At 37.1% G+C, this 27,201-nt stretch overlaps 1 protein-coding gene across 14 annotated transcripts in view; it reads right to left on the reverse strand.

Moving 5' to 3' along the window:
• Window positions 1-27,201, reverse strand: part of NCOR1 (nuclear receptor corepressor 1) — a 203,504-nt gene that overhangs the window by 147,409 nt on the left and 28,894 nt on the right. For all 14 annotated transcript variants that reach the window (XM_036920642.2, XM_036920646.2, XM_036920647.2 and 11 more), the window contains exon 3: window positions 10,436-10,560. In XM_036920642.2, the coding sequence (XP_036776537.2) occupies window positions 10,436-10,560 (125 nt within the window). The remainder of the gene's footprint in view (window positions 1-10,435; window positions 10,561-27,201) is intronic.

Consider the following 27,201-nt stretch of genomic DNA (forward strand, 5'->3'; position numbering starts at 1 on the left):
AGCATTATTCATAATAGTCAAAAAGTGAAAAGAATTCAAATGGATAAAACACACTTTCGTACTTTAAAAAAATTGCTGTAGACTTTTAAACATAAAGTTCCTACATTTTATTGACTTTCATTGTGTCTTAATGCCATCTTTAAATATCTTTAAAACAAATTAAAGTTATGAAATGGATTTCATACTGTAATACGTCACTCTATCATTATAATTTTAAAGAAAGGATAACCCAGATTTAGACGGCATATGTCATAAAGTTCATAGCTATTTAAAAAAGGAGCACAAAGATCATCTAGAATTACATCAATTGATCTTATTTATTCACAGCTAAATAAGGCTCTTCTCTAAAACAAAATTGATTCCACTCACATTTAAAAATTTACAAATATGATTTGAATCCTTCTTTCGTGGCCCAAGAGGAAAACCAATTACGTGAATTTTCAGTGAATTTATTTACACTATTTGAAACTACCAAAAACTGTTCTGCATCTTCTTATCTAAATATCCAAATACTCTAAATAGCTTAACTAACTTTTCTAATGGTATCTGGAAATCATGAAGGATGATATTCACACAGAAATGACTCTTACTGTTTTTGAGTATGGTATTTATAAAATGATATGCATAGGCTACCAAAAAAATTCTAGGAATACACAACAAAACTAAGCAGCAAATCATCACAAATATCACCACATAGAAACAATGCAAAAATTCACTGAATGCTATTCCCAGACATCACTTTCTTTTTATATATGCATGGCTGTATGTACACACAAAAATAAAACAAAAGAATAATGTACAGAATATTTTAAATAAAGAGTATTTGCTTTGGAGGTTGGTGTAAAGATGGCAGTGTGAGAGGTAAGACAGAAACAAACTCCAAAAACCACATATAATATAGAAACATACCAAATCCTGAAAGAGCAACAGGAAAGAAGGCTGCGGCATACTGCCTACACATGGAGATCAGACATCTCACTAAAAAGGGTAAATTACCAAACCATGCCCTGGTGGAACCCCAGTTCACTTCTGGGAGGAAGAAAAATGGAGCGGGGAGGGGATGGAGGCCTAGGACCCCTGAACACCCAGCCCTAAGGTGTGCTCTGGGAGCACAAAACTACATTACATTATGCTCTGGAAATTAGTGGGGCTGGAAAGCTAAAACAGACAGAATACTTGGAGAAACTGAGATTCCAGCCACTGTGGAGAACAGGTAGACACAACCTGGCACTGTGAGAGACATCCTAACAGCGAGGGGGCTGCTAAAGGGGCAAGGATTGAACAGAGCTTGATGCTCAGTATGAAGGACACATGGACAAAATTGTCCCAGGGCAGTGAGTCCAGCTGATTGGGAACTTTCAGGAGCTTCAGGCACTCTATGCCCCTGCCTGGCAACGCAGCTATGAGCTCCCTACCCCAATATGCAGCCTGGCACTACTTCCTCATAACCTCACCTGCTCGCAAACCAGCTGCCCCCTCCATTGTGCGAGGCCAGCCATGTACGGCCACTACAAGTGCACAGCACAGAGGCTTCTCCCTGTGCAGTTGGCCCACTGGCCCTGGCAGTAGAGGGAGGCACTGCAGCTGTGAAGGAAGAAAGAGCTGTTTACACCCAAAAGGCACCAGTGCTGCTCACCTGCAACATCCGCCATCATTCCAGGGGGTAAGCAGCTCCAGAGAGTAGAGCCTCTGGGCACTAGAGGACACAACACAGAAATATGAAATATCAAAGGAACCTGATTCAAACAAAAATCCCACAAATACCAGAAAGAGGACCAAGTGGAACCGAACTCATCAATCTTCCTAAAAGAGATTTTGAAATAAAAATCACAAACATGCTCATGGAGGTAAAAAAAAAAAAACATTCAAGAACTCAGGAATGAATTCCGGTCAGAGATCCAATCATTACGGAACACAGTATCAGAAATGAAACAGACAATGAAAGTTCTTAAAAGAAGATTAGATAAGGTGCAGGAGACGATAAATGAAATGGAAACTAGGAAAGAGGAATACAAAGAAGCTGAGGCACAGAGAGAAAAAAGGATCTCTAAGAATGAAAGAATATTGAGAGAACTGTGTGACCAATCCAAAAGGAACAATATTCGTATTATAGGGGTACCAGGAGAAGAAGAGAGAGAAAAAGGGATAAAAAGTGTCTTTGAGGAAGTAATTGCTGAAAACTTCCCCAATCAGGGGAAGAAGATAGTCTATCCCCCAACACAAGGGATCCAAGGAAGACAACACCAAGACATATAATTGAAAAGGCAAGCTCCTGGACTCTACCTCAGCCAATCAGGACCGGGTTCTACTTCAGCCAATTGGGACCCGGATCCTATTCCAGCCAATCGGAGCTTGGTCTCTCTCTCTCCTCCAGTCAGCAAAAAGTGCACCCACCACCCCTAGACACTGCCAATCCGCCAGGGCCACGACCATCACCCCACCAACTACCCCCAGGCCCAGCCAATCAGCCAGGGCCACGACCATCACCCCACAAACTGCCCTAGAAACCCATAAAACCTTTGTTCTTGGAAAAACTCGCTCTCTCTCTCTCTGGCACCTGGCCACTGCGTTGGCACTGGAGTGAGATTGAGCTCGGGCTAGCTCGAATAAAGGCTCCTTGCTTTTGCATCCGTGTTGGCTCCTTGGTGGTCTCCTTAGGATTCGCGACTTCGGGCACAACAATAATAATTAAAATGGCAAAGATCAAGGATAAGGACAGACTATTAAAAGCAGCCAGAGAGAGAAATAAAATCACATATAAAGGAAAATCCATCAGGTTATCATCACAATTCTCAGTAGAAACCTTATAGGCCAGAGGGAGTGGCATAATGTTTCATGTAATGAAGAAGAAGAGTCTTGAACCAAGAATACTTTATCTGGCAAGATTATCATTTACATTAAAAGTAGGGATTAAACAATTTCCACATAAGCAAAAACTGAGAGAATTTACCTCCCACAAACCATCTCTACAGTGTATTTTGTAAGGACTGCTATAGATGGAACTGTCACCAGGGGTAATAAAAAGGGATAGACAAAAAGTACACAATATGATACCTAATACATAAAGAATGGAGGAGGAAAAAAAGGAGGGGGTAAAAAAAAGAACCTTTAGATGGTGTTGGTAATAGCATACTAATAGAGTTAAGTTAGTCTTTTAGATACTTACCCTTGAACCTTTGGTAACCACAAATCTAAAGCCTAGAATCACAGTAAGTGCCTACCTATCAATATTTACCCTAAATGTAAATGTTCTGAATGTACCAATCAAAAGACATAGAGTCACTGAATGAATAAAAAAACAAGACCTATCAATATGCTGCCTACAATAGACTCACTACAAACCCAAAGACATGCACAGAATAAAAGTGAAGGGATGGAAAAAGATATTTCATGCAATTAATAGGGAGAAAAAAGCAGGTGTTGCATTACTTGTATCAGACAAAATAGATTTTAAAACAAAGAACGTCACAAGAGACAAAAAAGGACATTACACAATGATAAAGGGATCAATCCAACAAGAGGATATAACCATTATAAATATCTGTGCACCCAATAAAGGAGCACCTACATATGTGAAACAAATACTAATAGAATTAAAAGGGGAAATAAAATGCAATGAATTCATTCTAGGAGACTTCAACACTCTACTCACTCCAAAGCACAGATCAACCAGACAGAAAATAAGGAAGGAGACAGAGGCACTGAACAACACATTAGAACAGATGGATGTAACAGACATCTACAGAACTTTATACCAAAAGCAGCAGGATACACATTCTTCTCAAGTGCACATGGAGTATTATCAAGAATAGATCATATACTAGGCCACAAAAAGAGCCTCAGTAAATTCAAAAATATTGAAACTGTACCAACCAGCTTCTCAGACCACAAGGGTATAACACTAGAAATAAATTACACAAAGAAAACGAAAGTCTACAAACACATGGAGGCCTAACAACATGCTCCTAAATAACCAATAGATCAACGACCAAATAAAAATAGAGATCAAGTAATATACAGAGACAAATGACAACAGTAATTCAACAACACAAAATCTGTGGGACGGAATGAAGGCCATGCTAAGAGGGAAGAATATTGCAATACAGGCCTACCTCAGGAAAGAAGAACAATTCCATATGAACAGTCTAAACTCACAATTAACGAAACTAGTAAAAGAAGAACAAATGAGGCCCAAAATCAGTAACTAGAAGGGCAGATGTAATAAAGATTAGAGCAGAAATAAAATCACGAAGAATAAAACAACAGAAAGAATCAGTGAAAGCAGGAGCTGATTCTTTAAGAAAATAAACAAAATAGATAAACCCCTAGCCAGAAGCCAGACTTATCAAGAAAAAAAATGAGTCTTCAAACATAAACAGAACCAGATATGAGAAAGAAAAATCACTAGGGATACCATAGAAATACAAAGAATTTTTAGAGAATACTATGGACAACTTTCTAGAAAAATACAACCTTCCAAGGATGACACAGAAAAAAACAGAAACTCTGAACAGACCAATTACTAACAATGAAATTGAATTGGGTATCAAATAACAACCAAAGAACAAAACACCTGGATGAGATGGCTTCACCGCTGAATCTTATCAAACATTTACTGAAGACCTAATACCCATCCCTCCTTATGTTTTTCCAGAGTAGAAGAGGAGGGAATACGTCCATACTCATTCTATGAAGCCAGCATCACTCTAATACCAAAACCAGGCAGAGACACCACAAAAAAAGAAAATTACAGACCAATATCCCTGATGAACATAGATGCACAAATAGTCAACAAAATATTAGCAAACCGAATTCAAAAATACATTAAAAAGATCATCCAGCATGATCAAGTAGGATTTATTCCAGAGATGCAGAGATGGTACAATATTCGAAAATCCACCAACACCATACACCACATCAAGAAAAAGGACAAGAACCACATGATCATCTCCATAGATGCCGAAAAAGCATTAAAAAAAAATTCAACATCCATTCATGACAAAAACTGCCAATAAAATGGGTATAGAGGGCAAGTCCCTCAACATAATAAACACTATGTATGACAAACCCACAGCCAACATCATAGTGAACAAGAAGGTGAAAGCGTTTCCTTTCAGATGGGAAACAAAACAAGGATGTGCACTTTCCCCACTTTTACTCAACATATACTGGAGGTCCTAACCAGGCATTCAGACAACACAAAGAAATAAGAAGCATCCATACTGGTAAAAAAAAAGTCAAACTGTCCCTGTTTGCAGATGACATGATATTGTACATAAAAAAACCCTAAAGAACCCACCCCAAAACTATTAGAACTAATGGCTGAATTCAGCAAAGTTGCAGAATACAAAATTAATAGACAGAAAACAGTTGCATTCCTATACACTAATGCTGAACTAGTAGAAAGAGAAATCAGGAAAACAACTCCATTCACAATTGCATCAAAAAGAATAAAATACCTAGGAATAAACCTAACCAAGGAAGTGAAAGACCTATACTCTGAAAACTACAAGACACTCATCAGAGAAATTAAAGAAGACACCAATAAATGGATATACATCCCCTACTCATGGATAGGAAGAATTAATATTGTCAAAATGGTCATCCTGCCAAAAGCAATTGAGATTCAATGCAATCCCTATCAAAATAACAACAGTTTTCTTCAACAAACTAGAACAAATAGTTCTAACATTCATATGGAACCACAAAAGAACCACAATAGCCAGAGCAACCCTGAAAAAGATGAATAAAGCTAGGGAGATTACGCTCCCTGACTTCAAACTCTACTACAAAGCCACAGTAATCAAGACAATTTGGTACTGCACAAGAACACACCCATAGATCAATGGAACTGACTAGAGAGCCCACATATAAACCCAAGCATATATGGTCAATTAATATACAATAAGGGAGCCATGGATATACAAATGGAGAAATGAAAGCCTGCCCAACAGCTGGTGTTGGCAAAACTGGACAGCTACATGCAAGAGAATGAAACTGGATTACTGTCTAACTCCATACATAAAAGTAAACTTGAAAAGGATCAAAGACCTGAATCTAAGTCATGAAAGTATAAAACTCTTAAAAGAAACACAGGCAAAAATCTCTTGAATATAAACATGGGCAACTTTTTCCTGAATGCATCTCCTCGGGCAAGGGGAACAAAAGCAAAAATGAACAAATGGGACTACATCAAACTTTTTAAGCTTCTTACAGCAAAGGACACCATCAATAGAACTACAGTTTGGGAGAATATATTCATAAATGACATATCTGACAAGGGGTTAACATCCAAAATATATAAGAACTCACATGCCTCAACACCCAAAAAGCAAATAACCTGATTAAAAAATGGGGGGAGGAGCTGAGCAGACACTTGTCCATACAAGAAATTCAGATGGCCAACAGGCAAATGAGAAGATGCTCCTCATCACTAATTATCAAGGAAATACAAATTAAAACCATGATGAGATATCACCCTACACCAGTTAGGATGGCCAACTTCCAAACGACAAGCAACAACAAATGCTGACGAGGATGGGGAGAAAGGGGAACCCTCCTACACTGCTGGTGGGAATGTAAACTAGTTCAACCATTGTGGAAAGCAATCTGGAGGTTTCTCAAGAAAGTCAAAGTAGAAATAGCATTTGACCCAGGAATTCCCCTCCTAGGAATTTACCCAAAGGGAATATGACCTCAGAATCAAAAAGACATATGCACGCCTATGTTTATCACAGCACTATTACAATAGCCAAGACATGGAAGCAACCTAAGTGTCCATCAGTAGATGAATGGATAAAGAAGATGTGGTATATATACACAATGGAATATTATTCATCCATAAGAAGAAAACAAATCCTACCATTTGCAACAACATGGATGGAGCTAGAGGGTATTATGCTCAGTAAAGTAAGCCAGATGGAGAAAGACAAGTACCAAATGATTTCCCTCATTTATTGAGTATAACAACAAAGCAAAACTGAAGAAACAAAATAGCATCTGACTCACAGACTCAAAGGGACTAGCAGTCACCAAAAGGGAGGGGTGAGGGAGGATGGGTGGGGAGGTAGGGAGAAGGGAATTGAGAGGTATTATGATTGGTACACATGGTGTGGGGGGCGGTTCACAGGGAAGACAAGTAGTGACTCTGTGGCATCTTACTATGCTAATGTACAGTGACTTCAATGGGGTATAGGGGGACTTGATAATATGGGTGAATGTAGTAACCACAATGTTTTTCATGTGAAACCTTCATAAGAGTGTGTGTATCAGTGATACCTTAATAAAAAAAAAGCATTTGCTTTATTTTTATACAGATGTAAGAGAAAAAATGAAGTAAAATGAAATAAATCTTAAAATAGAAGCATTTTCCTTACTCCAGATAAATGCTCCTTTGCACCACGAGAAAGTAGTTCTTAAAAAATTCTTGCTAACAAAGGAAAAACTGAAAAAACAAAACTGCAGCAGACCCACAGAACCCAAGAATGGGCTAACAGTTAGCAAAGGAAAAGGAACTGGGGAGTGTGGGTGGGAAGAAAGGGATAAGAAGATTAAGGGGCATTATGATTAGCACACACAATGTGGGGGGTGGGGCACAGGGAAGGCAATATAGTACAGAGAAGACAAGTAGTGACTCTATAGCATCTTACTATGCTTATGAACAGTGACTGTAATGGGTATGTGGTGGGGACTTGATAATGGGAGGAGTCTAGTAACCACAATGTTGCTCATGTGACTGTATATTAATGATACCATAATTTTTTTAAAAATTTGCTAAAGGGTAAGGAAAAAATTATTGGAAGCATTAAAAAGGCATTTGAACCTAACATTTTCATTTTAGTAGTATCAAATTACTCCAGGCACAATTTTCAAATGCATACATTTAAACATTCTCCTAACACTTACTTGTATCTCTGGTTTTGGGGTAGCTCTATTATTTTTATGTTGTCAAGACTTACTACTGACATTCTGTTATGGAACCATAATTCACTGAGGTGTCTCATATGGCCTTTAACTTAAATGGGTTATGGCTTACTATCGTTCTTTTACCATGACATTCATTCTTTGTTCAGCTGGATTCCACCACCTAGAAATTTTTCAGTAAGTTTTGGATGTGCAGTGCTTTCATGTCTAAGAATATCTACCTATTGTTTTTATTCTTAAACTTGTTTGGTATGATATTCTCAGACCTCAATTTCTTTTTCAGAACTTTGTAGCTATTGCTTCACTATTGCCTATCTACTATAGCTTGAGGCCAGAATCTTTGTTACCCCTGTCAAGGACTTTTTTTTGCATCCCACATTCCTGCTTCTTTTACTTATCCTTGAACTTTAATAACCAGGATCTGTCTTCGTATTGATCATTCTGTGTAAATTTTTCCTAAAGCAAGGTAAGTCCTATCAATCTACAGATCTTCCTTCACTTTTCAGAGGCAAAAGTTTTGTTTGCTTTGGTTTTTACTATGAATATTATTTCCTTTCTTTTACCAGGTTCTCCACTCAGTAACACATGTTCTTATGATTTGTGGGATCATTTTAATCTGGCTTCCATATTTATCAATTTTTTTTCTATTTGCTTTCATCTTTGTCCTTTTCTTCTGTAGTCACTCTGGTTACCTTAAGACTTTCTTCCATGACAAAGGTCTGACATTTAGTCACACCTATTTTATTCCATATTCCTTTTCATTTTATAAGTTGAATTTACAATGTGGTAGGATTGGGGACACTAGAATATCCAAGCTTTCACTTTATCTAATTTGGTTGTGTGATTCTGTTTATGAATAGTTCGTTATTCATTTAGAGTTCTTTACAGTGCATGGCACTTATTGGGCATTTCTTTTGCTTTCTGTCTTCTTAAACACAGCAGTCTCTGTTTGGGCACACTGTCTTGCTTTCTTCAGTTTTCTTTTCCAGGAATATCTCTGCCCTGCTCATTGTTCCCCTTACCTTCCTGCTCAGGGAGACCTTGGGCAATTCTACCCATACTTCTCTTTGGTGTGGAATAATGTAGGGGGGTTTTCTTTGTTTATCCCCACTTTCCCTGGCATGTGTCTATCTCCAGATGGATCTCCAGGCATGGATTTCTACATACCGTATACTTTTCTGCAGCCTGGGAGAACAGGGCAACAGGGCAACACAGGGAAATTTGGTTGTGTCTGTGACAGCCTTTCCTAAAAGGCTCTTAGCCTGCTCTACCAGCCACACACGTAAACTAGTCCTGAGCATTTTAGTTCATCACATTGGAAGATACACCATGACAGCCCTTCCTACAGGATGGCATAATGTGAATTCCCAGCAAATCATACACCGCTACCACCCCCAATCCCACTTACATTTTCTCAACTTAGGGAGTATATGAGAAATTAAGAGTTTTACTGACCCTCTTTCTTCAACACTGCTTCTTTGAAAGTAGAAGTAGGAACTAGGAGGCCAAATCATGTAATACTGTTCTAATTCGTTCCATGAATGATACTTTTGCAAGTTTATGGCAGTGGCTGCATGCCCTTCCTTCTTTATACAGGGTACATTTTTAGCCCTTTGTTAAAAACTGTTTTTTGTATATTTGTTAGGTATAAGGGGATGGTACCTGAACTTGCTCCACAACCTTCACCAAGAAATGTATTTTATAACAATTTTAAACATGGCCAAGTAATTGCCTTATCTTTCTTTTATCATTTTAAACCCTAAACAGTAAACATATTTTTAAATAGGAAATCAGGTTCTTTATAAAATTCTGAAACAAGAAAGCCATAAAGGCAATTTACTAAAGGTAGTTATTATATTTTAAAATACTTCAGATTTAAGAGTGAAAATGGAGTAAAAGACAGCAGAGACCATAATGACACAGGGAAAAAAATCTGTGCCTACCTTGAACAGGGCTGACAATTACCAGATCAAACACTATTGTTTGAGGACAATGCCATCACTATCCTCACTTTCACAGATGAGAAAAATAAGGCTCGAAGGGTCTAAATCAGTGATTTGCAACCTTGGCTTGCAAATGAGACTGACCTGGGAAACTTTTAGACTTAAATGAATGCCTGGCCCAATCCCAAAGATTCATTTAATTATTCTGAGATGGAGCTTGGGCATCAACTTTTAAAAGCTCCCCAGGTGGTTCTCACATGCAGCCTAAACTGAGAACAGTTTACACCATTTTCCAAAGCCATACAGCTGACCAGAACTCAAACCTAGGTCTACAAAGCATGAACTCTGAACTCTGGAAACAAGTTTTAAGAGTGTATTAACTATTATGATAACTACTCCAAAAGATCAACAAATATAAAAGAGTTCCAAATACAAGCTATAAATGATTAGTCATGGCATGGTTAATAAAATTACAAAATGAAAACAGTGAAGTCAAGCTGGAGGCCCACTTGTGAAGTGCACGTGCACTGCCCTAGTGTGCGCAGGTGCAGACCCGTCGACCGGCTCACCTGTCGGACGCTGGGTGGAACTCCGACAGCAGCGATGGCCGCCTGCGGAGCTGCTGGTGCTGCAAGAGCTGTGATGCCTGACCCGCTTCCAGGTGAGAGGAGCGATACTCGGGGACTGCAAATTCCTAGTGTTAAAATAATCAAAGATTAGTGATTAAATGAAAAGCGAAAAGCATCATGAAATCAAACCCTCTATAAATGCAAAAAGGTGCTTACAGGCCAGTAAGTATGGAAAGAAACAGGAATGATCACTTGAATCTTTCACTGATCTAATTCTTCCCCATACATCTAAAACAAGCAACATTTTAGCTGCATGACATTCAAAAGAAATCAAAATGAAATTCTGTGTTCAACCTATACTTGATTCATTCTTCTAGTAACATATTACAATTAAACCCAAACTATACTATTCACGTAATATGATCCCACACTCCTTTGTTCAATGTGAAATCCTAAAAAGCATTCCAATCTTTAATTCAAAATGGGTAAGCCGGCATGGTCACAGAGGTCATGTAGTCATATCCATGTATACTAACAAGAAAAGAAAACAAAGTTCAGAGCACCAACCTGCTAGGTAAGAGTAATAGTTTTCCATCATTCTAGATGGTGTTTTTGTTTTCCTACTTCTCTTTTGTGACTTTGCATTGAAAAGGCAAAAGTTTCTTTCCAAAAAAATGTATTAATGCTTATCATACATATGATAATTAACATAAATAATGATAACAAACAGATAAACACAGGTTTACCACATAACTCAGGAATTCCATTTCTGGGTATACATATAAGGTAATTAAAAGCCTATGTCTTTTTCAAAGCAGAGTTATTCAGAAAAGGAAAAAAGTAGAAAGAATCCAAATGTCCACTGACTCGTAGATAAACATAATGTGGTGTGTGTATAAAATGGAATATTATTCGGCCATAAAAAGGAATAAAGTACATATACATGCTATTATACATGAACCTATACATGCAACATAGATGAATCTAGAAAACATAATGCCAAGTGAAAAAAATTAGACATAAACAGACACATAGTATGATTCCATTTATATGAAATGTCTACAAGAGACACATCAATAGAGACAGAAAGTAGGTCAGTGGTTGCCAGGGGGTGGAGGGAAGATGGGAGTTGGGACAAAGTATTATAAGGGGTTTCACTATGGGTGACATAAAAGTCCTGGAATTAGATAATGGTAATGGATGCCAAACACTGTGAATATACTAAAAGCCACTTTATACACTTTAAAATGATGAATTTTATCTTATATGAACTATATGTCCACAAGAAAAAAAGTTTAAGAAATCATGAACAGGTAAAACTGAGCTCTCCAGGCTGAACCATGGGATTAGATAAAAGGTCCTGAGGACTTCATTACAAAGAAAGTAACAGTAAAACATAATCCATACATAATTTAACAAAAAATACCTGAATCAAAGTTGAAAACATAACTAAGAAAAGCAAAACACTGAAGACAAAACCATTTAAAAAGAAAGCTACCAATTTTGGCTAGGAAGAATAAATATTGTCAAAATGGCCATCCTGCCTAAAGCAGTCTACAGATTCAATGCAATCCCTATCAAAACACCTACAGCATTCTTCAGTGAACTAGAGCAAACAGTTCTAAAATTCATATGGAACCACAAAAGACCATGAATAGCCAAAGCAATCCTCAGAAGGAAGAATAAGCAGGGGAAATTACGCTCCCTGACTTCAAGCTCTCCTACAAAGCCACAGTAATCAAGACAATTTGGTACTGGCACAAGAACAGACCCATAGACCAGTGGAACAGAATAGAGAGTCCAGATATTAACCCAAATATATATGGTCAATTAATATATGATAAAGAAGCCATGGACATACAATGGAGAAATGACAGCCTCTTCAACAGCTGGTGTTGGTAAAATAGGACAGCTACATATAAGAGAATGAAACTGGATCACTGTCTAACCCCATACACAAAAGTAAATTCAAAATGATCAAAGACCTGAATATAAGTCATGAAACCATAAAACTCTTAGAAAGAGACATAGGCAAAAATCTCTTGGACATAAACATGAGCGACTTCTTCATGAACATGGCAAGGGAAACAAAAGCAAAAATGAACAAGTGGGAATATATCAAACTAAAAAGCTTCTGTACAGCAAAGGATACCATCACTAGAACAAAAAGACATCCTCCTACAGTATGGGAGAATATATTCATAAATGACAGATCCGATAAGGGTTGACATCCAAAATACATAAAGAACTCACACACCTCAACAAACAAAAAGCAACTAATCCAATTAAAAAAACGGGCACAGGACCTGAACAGACACTTCTCCAAAAAGGAATTCACATGGCCAAGAGACACATGAAAAGATGCTCCACATCACTAATCATCAGGTAAATGCAAATTAAAACCACAATGAGATATCACCTCACACCACTTAGGATGGCCAACATCCAAAAGACAAACAACAAATGTTGGTGAGGACGTGGAGAAAGGGGAACCCTCCTACACTGCTGGTGAGAATGTAAACTAGTTCAACCATTGTGGAAAGCAGTATGGAGGTTCCTCAAAAAACTCAAAATAGAAATACCATTTGACCCAGGAATTCCACTCTTAGGAATTTACCCTAAGAATGCAGGAGCCCAGTTTGAAAAAGACAGATGCACTCCTTTGTTTATCACAGCACTATTTACAATAGCCAAGAGATGGAAGAAACCTAAGTGTCCATGAGTAGATGAATCGATAAAGAAGATGTGGTTACATATATACAATGGAATATTATTCAGCCATAAGAAGAAAACAAACCCTAACATTTGCAACAACATGGATGGAGCTACAGGGTATTATGCTCACTGAAATAAGCCAGGCAGAGAAAGACAAGTATCAAATGATCTCACTCATCTGTGGAGTATAAGAACAAAGAAAAAACTGAAGGAACAAAACAGCAGCAGAATCACAGAACCCAAGAGTGAACTAACAGTTACCAAAGGGAAAGGGACCGGGGAGGGTGGGTGGGAAGGAAGGGTAAGGGGAAAATGGGGCATTACGATTAGCATACATAATGTAGGGAGTTGGGGACATGGGGAAAGCAGTATATACAGAGAAGACAAGTAATGATTCTATAGCATCTTATTATGCTGATGGATAGTGACTGTAATGGGGTATGTTGGGGGGGACTTGATAATAGGGCGAGTCTAGTAACCATAATGTTGTTGAAGTAATTGTACATTAATGATATCAAAAAAAAAAAAGGTACCAAAACTCAAAAAATAAAGAATTTACACTGAAAGAAATAGATAAAAGATTAGGTGGAGTTAAAAAGGACAAAAGTCTTTTTTACATATATAATATATAATAATAACTCAAAAAGAATCAAATAGCAAACAAAGAAATGAAGAAGGTAACGACCAAAATTAAACAACAGAACAGACATAGGTGAAGGGCAAAGGAACGCTAAGACAGCACTGAGGAATTCTTTCTGACCATAATAAAAGACAAAGATACAAAGATAGAAAAGCCACAAAAGAAAAGTTTAAAATATCACCTAGAATAAAAAGTTCCAACATCCAATAACCACAGGTAAGAGGCAATATTCAAGGAAATAACCGAACAGCATTTCTCACATTAGAATAGGCATCTATGATTAAAAAGTCCCTTAATTGAAAAGTTGGACATTTTTAAAAAAATTAAACACACAGCTTAGATTGTGTTTGAAACAGAATAATTAGCAACTTAATATAGACTGTTATATAGTAAGGAAGCTATGCTTGAACCTTTGGTAACCACAAAACTAAAGCCTACGAAGGCACACAAAAAAATTAAAAAAGAGAAAACTAATCACAATACTAAAGAAAATCATCAAATCAGAAGAGAAGAGTATAAGAGAGGAAGAGAGGGAACAGAGAGGAGATATAAAAACAACCAGAAGACAAGACAATTAACAAAACGTCAATCAGTACATACTTATCAGTAACAACCTTAAATGTAAATGGACTGATGCACCAATCAAAAGACACAGGGTGGCAGAACAGATAAAGAAACAAGACCCATCTACATGCTGCCTACAAGAGACGCGTTTCAGACCCAAAGACATACAGACAGAAAGTGAACGAATGGCAAAAGATATTTCATGCAACTAATAGGGAGAAAAAAGCAGGAGTAGCAGTACTTATATGAGAAAAATAGATTTCAAAACAAAGAAAGTAAAGAGAGACAAAAGGACATTATGTAATTATAAAGGGGTCAGTCCAACAAGAGGATATAACTATTATAAATAAATATGCACCCAATATAATAGCACCTAAATATGTAGAACAGATACTAACAGAATTAAAGGTGGAAATAAACTGCAACCCATTCATTTTAGAAACTTTAACACACCACTCACACCAACAGACAGATCAACCAGACTGAAAATAAATAAGAAAACAGAGGCACTGAAAAATACATTAGATCAGATGGACTTAACAGGTGTCTACAGAACATTCCACCTCAAAGCCGCAGGATACAAATTTTTCTCAAGTGTTCATGGAACATTCTCCAGAACAGATAAGAAAATAGGTCACAAAAAAAGCCTCAATACATTAAAAAAGATTGAAATTTTATCAAGCAGCTTCTCAGACCACATTGGTATCAAAAGAGAAATAAATCAATGAAAACAAAAAAGCCTACAAACACATGGAGGCTAAACAACATGCTTCTAAATAATCAGTGGATCAATGAACAAATTGAAACAGAAATCAAGCAATACGTGGAGACAAATGAAAACAAAAATTTAACAGCTCAAAATTTGTGGGTCACTGCAACGGCAGTTCTAAGACAGAACTACACAGCAATATAGGCTTACCTCAAAAACAAGAACAATCCCAAATAAACAATCTAAAATTACAATTACAGAAACTAGAAAAAGAAGAACAAATGAATCCCAAAGTTAGTAGAAGGAGGGACATAATAAGGATCAGAGCAGAAATAAACAAAATAGACAATAATAAAATAGAAAAAAATTGATGAAACCAGGAGCTGGTACTTTCAGAAAAATAACAAAATAGATAAACCCCTAGCCAGACTTATCAAGAAAAAAGAGAGAGTATACACATAAACAAAATCAGAATAATCAGAATGGATACCACAGAAGTACAAAAAATCATTAGAGAATACTATGAAAAATTATATACCAATAAATTGGACAACAAAGAAGAAATAGACAACCTCCTAGAAAAATACAACCTTCCTGATTCAGGAAGAAACAGAAAATCTAAACACACCAGCAGTGAAATCAAATTGGTAATCAAAAAACTCCCGAAAAACAAAATTCCAGATCCAGATGGTTTCACAGCTGAATTTTACCAAACATTTAAAGAGGAACTAATACCCATCCTTCTTAAAATAGTCCAAAAAGGAGAAGAGGAGGGAATACTTCCAAACTCATTCTGTGAGGACAGCATCACTAATTCCAAAACCTGACAGACACCCAATAAAAGAAAATTATAGAACAATATCCCTGATGAACAGAGTTGCAAAATCCTCAACTAAACATTAGCAAACCAAATTCAAAAATACATCAAAAAGATTGTCCACCATGACTAAGTGGGATTTATTACAGGGATGCAAGGACGGTACAATATTAAAAAATAGATCGATACCATAAACCACATTAACAAATAGGATAAAAACTACATGATCATTTCAATAGATGCTGAAAAAGCATTTGACAAAATTCAATATCCATTCATGATAAAAACTCAACAAAATGGGTAGAGAGGGAAAGTACATCAACATAATAAAGGCCATATATGACAAGCCCACAGCTAAAATCATACTTAATCGCAAAAAGCTGGAAGCTTTTCCTCTAAGATCAGGAACAAGACAAGGATGTCCACTCTCACTTTTATTCAACACAGGACTGGAGGTCCTAGTCATGGCAATCAGACAACACAAATAATAGGCATCCAGATTGATAAGGAAGAAGTTAAACTGTCACTATTCACAGATGCCATAATACTATACACAGTAAACTATGAAGACTCCACCAAAAAACTATTAGAATAACCAAATTCGGCAAAGTTGCAAGATACAAAATTAACACACAGAAATCTGTTGCATTCCTATATACTAATAATGAAATAGAGAAAGAGAAATCAGGAAAACAATTCCATTTACAACTGCATCAAGAAGAATAAAATACCAAGGAATAAACCATGGAGGTGAAAGACCTATACTCTGAAAATGACAACACTCGTGAAACTAAAGAAGACACCAATAAATGGAAATCTATGCTGTGCTCAGGGATAGAAAGAATTAGCCCTGTCACTATGGCCATCCTGCCCAAAGCATTTTACAGATTCCGTGTAATCGCTATCAAAATACAGACAGCATTTTTCAATGAACTAGAACAAATAGTTCTAAAACCATTCATATGGAACAACAAAGGACCCAAATAGCCAAAGCCATCTTGAGAAAGAAGAAGAAACGTGAGGAGATTACACTTCCTGGCTTCGTGCTATGCTGCAAAGCTACAGTAATCCAAACAGTTTGGTACTGGCACAAGAACAGACCCATAGATGGATGGAACAGACTAGAGAGCCTGTATATAAACCCATGCATATATATGGTCAATTAATATATGATAAAGGAGTCATAAATATATAATAGGGAAAAGACAGCCTCTTCAACAACTAGTGTTGGGAAAACTGGACAGCTACATGTAAGAGAATGAAACTGGATTACTGTCTAACTCCATACACAAAAGTAAAACTCGAAATGGATCAAAGACCTGTATGTAATTCATGAAACCATAAAACTCTTAGAAGAAAACATAGGTAAAAATCTCTTGAACATAAGTATGAGAAGTTTTTCCGGGCACATCTGTTTGAGCAAGGGAAACAAAATAAAAAATCAACAAGTGGGACTACATCAAACTAAAAAGATTCTGTATAGCAAAGGACCCCATCAGCAGAACAATGGGACAACCTACAGTATGGGAGAATATATTCATAAACTACTCATCTGATAAGGGGTTAACATCCAAAATACATAAATAACTCACACTCCTGAACACCCCCAAAAAATAAATAAATAAGCCAATCAAAAATGGGCAGAGGGCATTCTTCAATGAACTAGAGCAAATAGTTCTGAAATTCATAGGGAACCACAAAAGACCTCGAAGAGCCAAAGCCATCCTGAGAAGGAAGAATAAAGCTGGGGGGATTATGATCCCTGACTTCAAGCTCCCCTACAAAGCCACAGTAATCAAAACAATTTGGTACTGGCACAAGAAAAGACCCATAGATCAATGGAAAAGAACAGAGAGCCCATATATAAACCCAAGCATATATGGTCAATTAATATATGATAAAGGAGCCATGGATATACAATGGGTAAATGACAGCCTCTTCAACAACTGGTGTTGGCAAAACTGGACAGCTACATGCAAGAGAATGAAACTGGATCATTGTCTTACCCCACACACAAAAGTAAACTCGAAATGGATCAAAGACCTGAATGTAAGTAATGAAACCATAAAACTCTTAGAAGAAACATAGGAAAAAAATCTCTTGAATATAAACATGAGCAACTTTTTCCTGAATGCATCTCCTCGGGCAAGGGAAACAAAAGCAAAAATGAACAAATGGGACTACATCAAGCTAAAAGGCTTCTGTACAGCAAAGGACACCATCAGTACAACAAAAAGGCATCCTACAGTATGGGAGAATGTATTTGTAAATGACACATCCAACAAAGGGTTAACATCCAAAATATATAAAGAACTCACACACCTCAACACCCAAAAACCAAATAACCCAATTAAAAAATGGGTGGAGGATATGAAGAGACAATTCTCCAAGAAATTCAGATGACCAACAGGCACATGAGAAGATGCTCCTCATTGCTAATTATCAGTGATATGCAAATTAAATAACAATGTAATATCACCTCACACTAGTTAGGATGGCCAACACTGAAAAGACTAGGAACAACAAATGCTGGCAAGGATGTAGAGAAAGGGGAGCCTTCCTACACTGCTGGTGGGAATGTAAATTAGTTCAACCATTGTGGAAAGCAATATGGAGGTTCCTCAAAAAACTAAAAATAGAAATAGCGTTTGACCCAGGAATTCCCTTCCTAGGAATTTACCCAAAGGAAACACGTTCTCAGATTCAAAAAGACATATGCACCCCTATATTTACTGCAGCACTATTTACAATAGCCAAGATATGGAAGCAACCTAAGCATCCATCAGCAGATGAATGGATAAAGAAGATGTGGTACATATACACAATGGAATATTATTCAGCCATAAGAAGAAAACAAATCCTACCATTTGCAACAACATGGATGGAGCTACAGGGTATTATGCTCAGTGAAATAAGCCAGGCAGATAAAGACTAGTACCAAATGATTTCCCTCATTTGTAGAGTATAACAACAAAGCAAATCTGAAGGAACAAAACAGCAGAGGACTCACAGACTCCAAGAAGGGACTAGCAGTTACCACGGTGACCAAAGGGGAGGGGTTGGGGAGGGAGGGAGAAGGGGATTGAGGGGTATTATGATTAGTACACTTGGTGTGGGGAAGGGTCACAGGGAAGACAAGTAGTGACACAAGTAGTGACTGTGGCATTTAACTACACTGATGGACAATGACTTCAATGGGGTATGTGGGGGACTTCATAATATGGGTGAATGTAGTAACCACGATGTTTTTCATGTGAAATCTTCGTAAGAGTGTATATCAATGATACCTTAATAAAAAAAAGTTATTTAGATGATACACATAATAGTCTATGACATAATATACATATGTACACACATTAATATATATAATAGTATAGTATGTTATATATGCTATATAGTATATGGCTTAGAGTATATATAATTACTTATAAATACAGAACCATATATAGTCTATATATACATGTTCTTATATATGTGTTCAGAATATATTATTAAAAACGAATGTTCTGTATCTTGTTAGGTGTTTGTGCTACACAAGCATATGCATTTTTCAAAACTCTCATACAATATACTTACGACCTATGCATTTCACTGTATGTAAATTTACCTTTAAAAACAGCCATATAAATAAATAAATTACTGAACTCTTGTTAATGATACACATGCTGAGATATTTAGGGGTGTATACTGATGTATGCAGTACACTGATATCTGCAACTGGCTCTGAATTGCATCAACAAACAGAATGGACTGACAGATGGACAGAGAAATATGTGATAAAGCAAATAGAACAAACTATTGCAGAATCTATGGGGCAAGTAAATGGATGTTCACTGTACAAATTTTCCAGTATTTCTGTATTTGTGAAATTTGTATAATACAATGTTAGGGAATAAAAGCGACCTTTCCCACCATAAAAAAAAAAAAGGCAGAGGACCCGAACAGACACTTCTCCAAAGAATTACAAATAGCCAACAGACACGGGAAAAGATGCTCCATATTGCTAATCATCAGGGAAATGCAAATCAAAACCACGATGACCTGTCACCTCACGCCAGTTAGAATGACCACTATCCAAAAGATAAGAAACAAGAATTGCTGGTGAGGATGCGGAGAAATAAGAACTCTCCTACACTGCTGGTGGGAATGTAAATTGGTGCAACCTCTCTGGAAAGCAGTATGGAGGTTCATCAAGAAGCTAAAAATAGAAATACAATTTGACCCAGTAATTTCACTCATAGGAATTTACCTGAAGAAAACAAAATCCCATTTTTCAAAAAGATGTATGCACCCCTATGTTTATCGCCACACTATTTGCAATAGCCAAGACATGGAAGCAACCTAAATGTCCATCAGTAGATGAAAGGATAAAGAAGATGTGGGACATACACACAATGGAATATTATTCAGCCATAAAAAGAAAAGAAATACTGCCATTTGCAAGAACATGGATGGATCTAGATGCTATTATGCTCAGTGACATCAGCGAGGCAGAGAAAGAAAAATACCATAGGATTTTACTTATTTGTGGAGCATAAAAACAAAGCAAAACAGAAGGAACAAAACAGCAGTAGACTCAAAGGTACTGAGAAGTGACTAGTGGTTAAGAAGGGGGAGGTGCTGGGGGGGAGGGGACGGGGAATAAGGGAGCACAATAATTCACAATCACAATACAACTTGGTCATGGGGATAGTAGTACAGCATGGAGAATACCGTCAATGATATTGTAATTTCTTTTTATGTTGATAGATAGTAACCACACTAGAGGGGGTGAGGATTTAATAATATGGGTTAACTGCTAAACCACTGTGCTGTACATATGAAAGCAATGTAAGTTTGTATAACAATGATACTTCACTTAAAAAAAAGACATCTCTGGTATAATCAGGGAGATTCAACTATGAACTGATAAGATTAAATTGAGGAATTACTGTTTTCTTGTTCAGTGTGATGATGACATAGTGCCTGCAGAAATAAAAGCCTTTTTCAATTAGGACTGCACACTGATATATTATGGATAAAATGAAATGAGATGTAGGATATGCTTTAAAATACTACTCCCCAAACAGCCACAGCAAACAAAAAGAGGGAGAAAGACTGGCAAATGTTGATAGCTGTTGATACCTGGTGCTGAATACATGAGGTTCATTATACTATTCTACCCTTGCATATGCTTAAAATTTTCCATAATAAAAAGTTCAACAACCATTAAAAAAAAAAATTAACATGGGACACAACAAAATTTTAGAAAGCCAAGGATAAAGAGAAAAGCTTAGGGCAAGTCATTAGAAATAAACAGTTTTCCTGCAAAGTAACAAGGATTATAATAAAATCAGGTTTATCACCAGCAACACTGAATAGAAGGGAACAAATAACATATTCCAAATTCAGAGGAAACAACTTTGCACCCACAAATTCAATAACTAACTTTTAAGACTACAAACTTTTCACAATTCAAGAACCCAGAAAACTTACCAAGCACAAACTCTCTCTGAAAGAATTTCTAAAGGCTGTACCCAGCAAAACAAGAGTAAAGAGTAATATAAACAGTGTGCTTTAGCTTCCAGACATGAGCAGGTAATACTGTCTAGAATTACATTCCGATAGTAAAAAGCTAAAAAATTACACAAAATATAGAAACTATTTTCAGACACTGTACAGTAGGCTTCACAGGACTTGATCTGAGAAAACTGGCACAACTAGGTAGGTGCTAGCATACCCCAGGCTTTCTGCCTAGAGGATATTTCCAAACTGCATCCCTAGGAAAGAAACCCAAAGAGTGCCCCTCAATCTTGTGCACTAAAGAAGCAACCATATCAGTTTGGGAAAGCCAGATGGATAGAACTTCTGGAGGCTTCCAGAGAAGAGGGAATTACATAGAGAAAGGTTTCCTAAAATCTGAATTTAGGTTCCCTTAAGTCTCTGGCCGAACTCCGAACTGTAAATATATTGGGGGAACATGGTCCAGTCTTTAAAGACTAGGGTAAGAACAACTTTTAGTGCAACAGAGCTATATAACATTCAGAAACAATTAGGAGAAACTATAAAACAAACAATCCCCGAGCTCAAAAGAGCCAGAAGTCATTCAAATTTCCTCCAGCTAGAGGGAAGAAAGCTCACTAAATACAAAACACATTCAGTACAAACCCCAGAAGTTTAGAAGTGAAAGAAATTAGACCTAAAGAAAAACTTTAGACTGCCTCTTAGGGAATTTAAATATAAACCTCAAAAGTATCTTAATTGCCTACCAAAATGAATCCAGCTTTAAGGAAATACAACAAAAGCAGCTCTAAAAAGTGTAAAATTCACAATGTTCATATTCTAAACAAAAATGAGAAATCCAATGTCTGCAATGAAAATTTTACTGATGAAATTAACAACAGGTTGGAGACTACAGCAGAAAAGATCACTGAACATGAAGCCATAAGCAAAATGAAGCAAATGGATACAAAGCAGATAAAACAAAATGAACAGAAGTTCAATGATTGGTAGTGAGCGGTCACACAATATAGGTAGGTCACTGGGAGGGCAGTAAAGCACAGAGAAGACAAGTAATGACTCTACAGCATCTTACTACACTTATAGACAGTGGTTGCAATGGGCTGGCAGGGTACTTGATAATATGGATAAATGTTGAACCCACAATGATGCTCATGTGAAACCTTCATAAGATTGTATATCAATGACACCTTAAATTTAAAAATGATACCTTAAATTAAAAAAAAAAGAAATAGGACTGACTGTTGTCTTAGAAGGATATTGTTGGGAGAGGACACAGAAAAATTTATCTGAAGAAATAATGGCCAAAACTGCCCCAATTTTATGAAAATTATAAATCCATAGAAGCAAGAAGCTAAGTGGATTTACATAAACACAATAACATATACATTCAAAGAGCACAACAAAGGCACATCATAATCAAATTGCTGAAAATCAATGACAGAAAAATCTTAAAAATAACCAGAGAGAAAAACAAGACACTTATATATAAAGATAGAACTAACCAAAGACTTCTAGTCAGAAACCATACAAGCCAGAATATAACTAATAACATATTTTAAAATTCTGAAAGAAAATAACCATCATCCTACAATTCTGTATCCAGTGAAAATATTCTTCAAAAATTAAGTTGAAATAAACTCTTTAGGTAAACAAAAGCTAAGAGAGTTCCTGCACTAAAAGACTGACAAAACCTGTGCTAATAGAAAAGACATTCTTCAGGGAAAAAAAAAAAAAAAAAAAAGGTTTCAGAAGAAAACTTGAATACACACACACACACAGGAGTGAAAGTGTCAGGAATGGTATACATGTGAGCAATTACAGAAAAGAGTGTAAGGAGCAGAAATAACTAAAACAGAAAAAAACATAGTGAAAATGGATGAAACCAAAGCTAGTTATTCAAAGAGTCTACTGAACTGATAAACTTCTAGCTAGACTAATAAAGGAGCGAAAAACCCCAGTCACTGCCAACACAGGAATGACACAATCGATCTCAGACACTGAAATGGGAAGAAAATCGTGACAACTTACGTCAACACACTGAGTATCTTGAGCAAATTTTATCCAAACTAACGCAAGAAAATATAAAGAATCTGACATAACTATTAATGAAACTGAGTTCATAATTAAATTTAAACCACAAAGAAAATTCTAAGCCCACATAGCTTCACTGAAAAATCCTACCAGACATCTAAGGAAGAAAAAATTACCAATTCTATCCAAACTCCTTAGGAAAATATGAGGAAGGAACACGTCCCAACCTAACAGCATTCTTACTGGTGAAAAGCTGAATGGTTTCCTCTTAAGATCAGAATCAAGGCAAAAATGTCCACTCTCACAACCTCTATATTCAACAACGTACTAGAGATTCTAGCCAGTGCAATAAAGAAGAAAAAGAGAAGGTAACCAATTCCAAAAGCTAGACACAAAACTGTCTTTAATCGAAGATTACAAAATCATTTAGAAAATCCTATGAAATCAATTAAAAAGCAACCAGAAGTAAGTAAGGTTACAGGATAGAAGATATACACAATAGCAATGAAGACCTGAAAACTGAAATACAAAAGGCAGTATCAATGACAACACATCAAAAATGTCAAATATTTAGGAACAAATGTGACAGTGTACATGACATGTACACTGAAAATCACAACACATTACTAAGAAAAATTAAGACCTAAATAAATGTTCATGGACTAGAAGATTCAAAGTTAAGATGTCAATCCTTTCCCAAATTAACCTCTAGATTCAGTACAATCCCAATCAAAATTCCAGCAAGCTTTTTCTAGAAACTGACAGGCTGATTCTGAAATGCATATAGAAATGCTAAGGACAAAGATTTAAAACAACAATTCAGGGAGGACTCATACTACCTAATTTCTACTTACTATAAAGCTATAATAAGACAGTGTGAAGTACTTCAGTTAAATGTTGGTTTACAGGAAAATCATATAGCTAAGGTAAAGATAAGCAAAATATATCAATGGAATGTTATAGAGAGAAGAGAAAGACTCACACATACATATCAATTTTCAAAGAAAGTGCCAAAGCAATTTGGTGAGGAAAAACTAATCTTCTAAACAAATGGTTTCTATAACAACTGAATATGCATATGCAAAACAATGTGAACCTTTACATCACACCATGAACAAAATTTAATTCAAAATAAGTCACAGACTTAAACGTAAAACCTAAAATCATGAAACTTAGAGAAGAAAACATAAGAGAAAAATCTTAGTGGCCTTGAGATTGGCAAAAATTTCTTTATATGATACAAAAAGCGACTAATATAAAAGACTAAAATTAATAAATTAGACCTGATAACTAAAAACATACCCTCTCCAAAAAATACTGCTAAGAAAATAAAGCAATACTTCTTTATAATATCTAGATACAACCAACACACAGGTAACATGTTTCCTAAAAAATCTTATTTGTAATAACCAAAAACAAGCAGGTGACTAGTTAAACAAATTGTGGTATACCTTTAGTTCCAGAAATAAAAAGAAATTAACTAAGTTGTGCCAGAACGTGGATAAACATCAAATATTTTATGGGAAACAAAAGAAACCATAGATAAAAGAGTTTATGTGAAATTCACCAACACATATACAATCTGTTATGACAGAAAGCTGATCACTGGCTCCCTGAGAGCTGAGGTTTATGAGAAATAGGGGAGGACAGATCTGGATGGGGTACAAAGGAACTTAATGGGGTGACAGAAATGTTCTCTCTCTTCCTTTTGGTGATAGTTTTATGGCTGTATGCATCTGTAAAAAATGTACACATATAATACAATTTTACTAAAGATAAATGAAACTTCAAAGTGGAGGGAAAAAAGCAACATCAATTTAGGAAATGAATAATCAGATGAACAGCACTGGAGGAGGGAGGTCACACAACCAAAATTCAACACCCAATTATGATAAAAAGTCTCAAAATACCAGAATGCAACTTCTTCAACCAAAAAGGACATTTACAAAAACATGCAACTAAGACTACACTTAATGGTGAAAGACTGAATGTTTCACTAAACAGGAACAAGGTAAGGTTGTCCACTCTTTCCAATAACAATCACATTTAAAAGGAGTCCTCGGTGGGAGGAGCCAAGATGGCGGCATGAGTAGGGCAGCAGAAATCTCCTCACAAAACAATATATATTTTTGAAAATACAACAAATGTAACTATTCCTAAAAGAGAGACCAGAACATACAGTACAACAGCCAGGCTACATCTATATCTGGAAGAACTCAGCACCTCACAAGGGGATTAAGATACAAGCCGTGGCCCGGCTGGACCCGAGCGCCCCCCCACCAAGCTCCCTGGCAGGAGGAAAGGAGTCGGAGCAGGGAGGGAGAGGGAGCCCAGGACTGCTGAATACCCACCCTAGTCATCCGCACTGGGAGCGGAGAAACACAGTGCGTGGTGTGCTGGATATTAGAGAAACTGAACAGTAAGACCTGCGAGCGGTTCCCCACAGCCAGCGCACCTGGGTCAAAAGAAAAGCGAGTCGTTTTTGAAAGTCTTAAAGGAACAGGGACCTCACAGCCGGACGGAAGTATCCCAGGAAACTCAGCCTAGCAGCTGGGAATCCTGGGGAATTCCAGGCACCCTAATACTCAGGGAGGCAGCACAGCTCTGAGGCCCTTCACAGTGATAAACACCCTCTTGTCCATTCCCCCTCTGGCACAGCCCGCCATACCAGAGGAGCAGCCTGAGAGAGGCTGCGCCCACAGCAACCACCCAGACCTTTGCGCCCACAGCAACCGCCAAGAGCCTCCTCCGCAGCTGCCCAGGCCAGATTCAGAGGCCCAGTCAGCACGCAACCACGCAGCACAAGCCGCTATGGGTCACTGTTCTTGCAGGAGAGGAAGGTGACCAACAAACAAGAAGGGACTTTGTTCCCCAGCTGACACACGTGCCAACTGCTTACAACTACTTCAATCGCAATAAAAAGGGAGAAGAATTTGATCCAGACCAGAATCACACAGATAACCCCCGAAAAGGAGCCTGGGGAGATGGATTTGACCAATCCTCCTGAAAAAGAATTAACAGTAAAAGTCATAACCATGCTGATGGAGCTGCAGAAAAATATGCAAGAGCTAACGGATCAAGTTGGGAGGGAGAATACAGAAATAAAAATCTCTGGAAGGACTTAAGAGCAGACTGGATGAGGTGCAAGAGGCAATTAATACAATAGAAATCAGAGAACATGAACACAGAGAAGCTGACGCAGAGAGAGATAAAAGGATCTCCAGGATAAAAGAATATTAAGAGAACAGTGTGACCAATATAAACGCAACAATATCTGCATTATAGGGGTAACAGAAAAAAGAAGAGAAAAAGGGACAGAAAGTGTATTTCAAGAAATAATTGCTGAAAACTTCCCCAAACTGGGAGAGGAAACAGTCTCTCAGACCACAGAAGCCCACAGAACTACCAAAAGAAGGGACCCAAGGAGGACAACACCAAGACATAATAATTAAAATGGCAAAGGACAAAGACAAACACAGAATATTAAAAGCAACCACAGACAGAAAAAAGGTCACCTACAAAAGAAAACCCATCAGGCTATCATCACACTTCTCAACAGAAACCTTACAGGCCAGAAGAGAATGGCATGATATATTTAATGCAATGAAACAGAAGGGCCTTGAACCAAGAATACTGTATCCAGCACGATTATCATTTAAATATAAAGGAGGGATTAAACAACTCCCAGACAAACAAAAGTTGAGGGAATTTGTCTCCCACAAACCACCTCTACAGGGTATTTTAGAGGGACTGCTCTAGATGGAAGCACTCCTAAGGCTAAATAGATG

Source organism: Manis pentadactyla, chromosome 4, assembly GCF_030020395.1.
Source record: "Manis pentadactyla isolate mManPen7 chromosome 4, mManPen7.hap1, whole genome shotgun sequence".
Lineage (NCBI taxonomy): Eukaryota > Metazoa > Chordata > Mammalia > Pholidota > Manidae > Manis > Manis pentadactyla.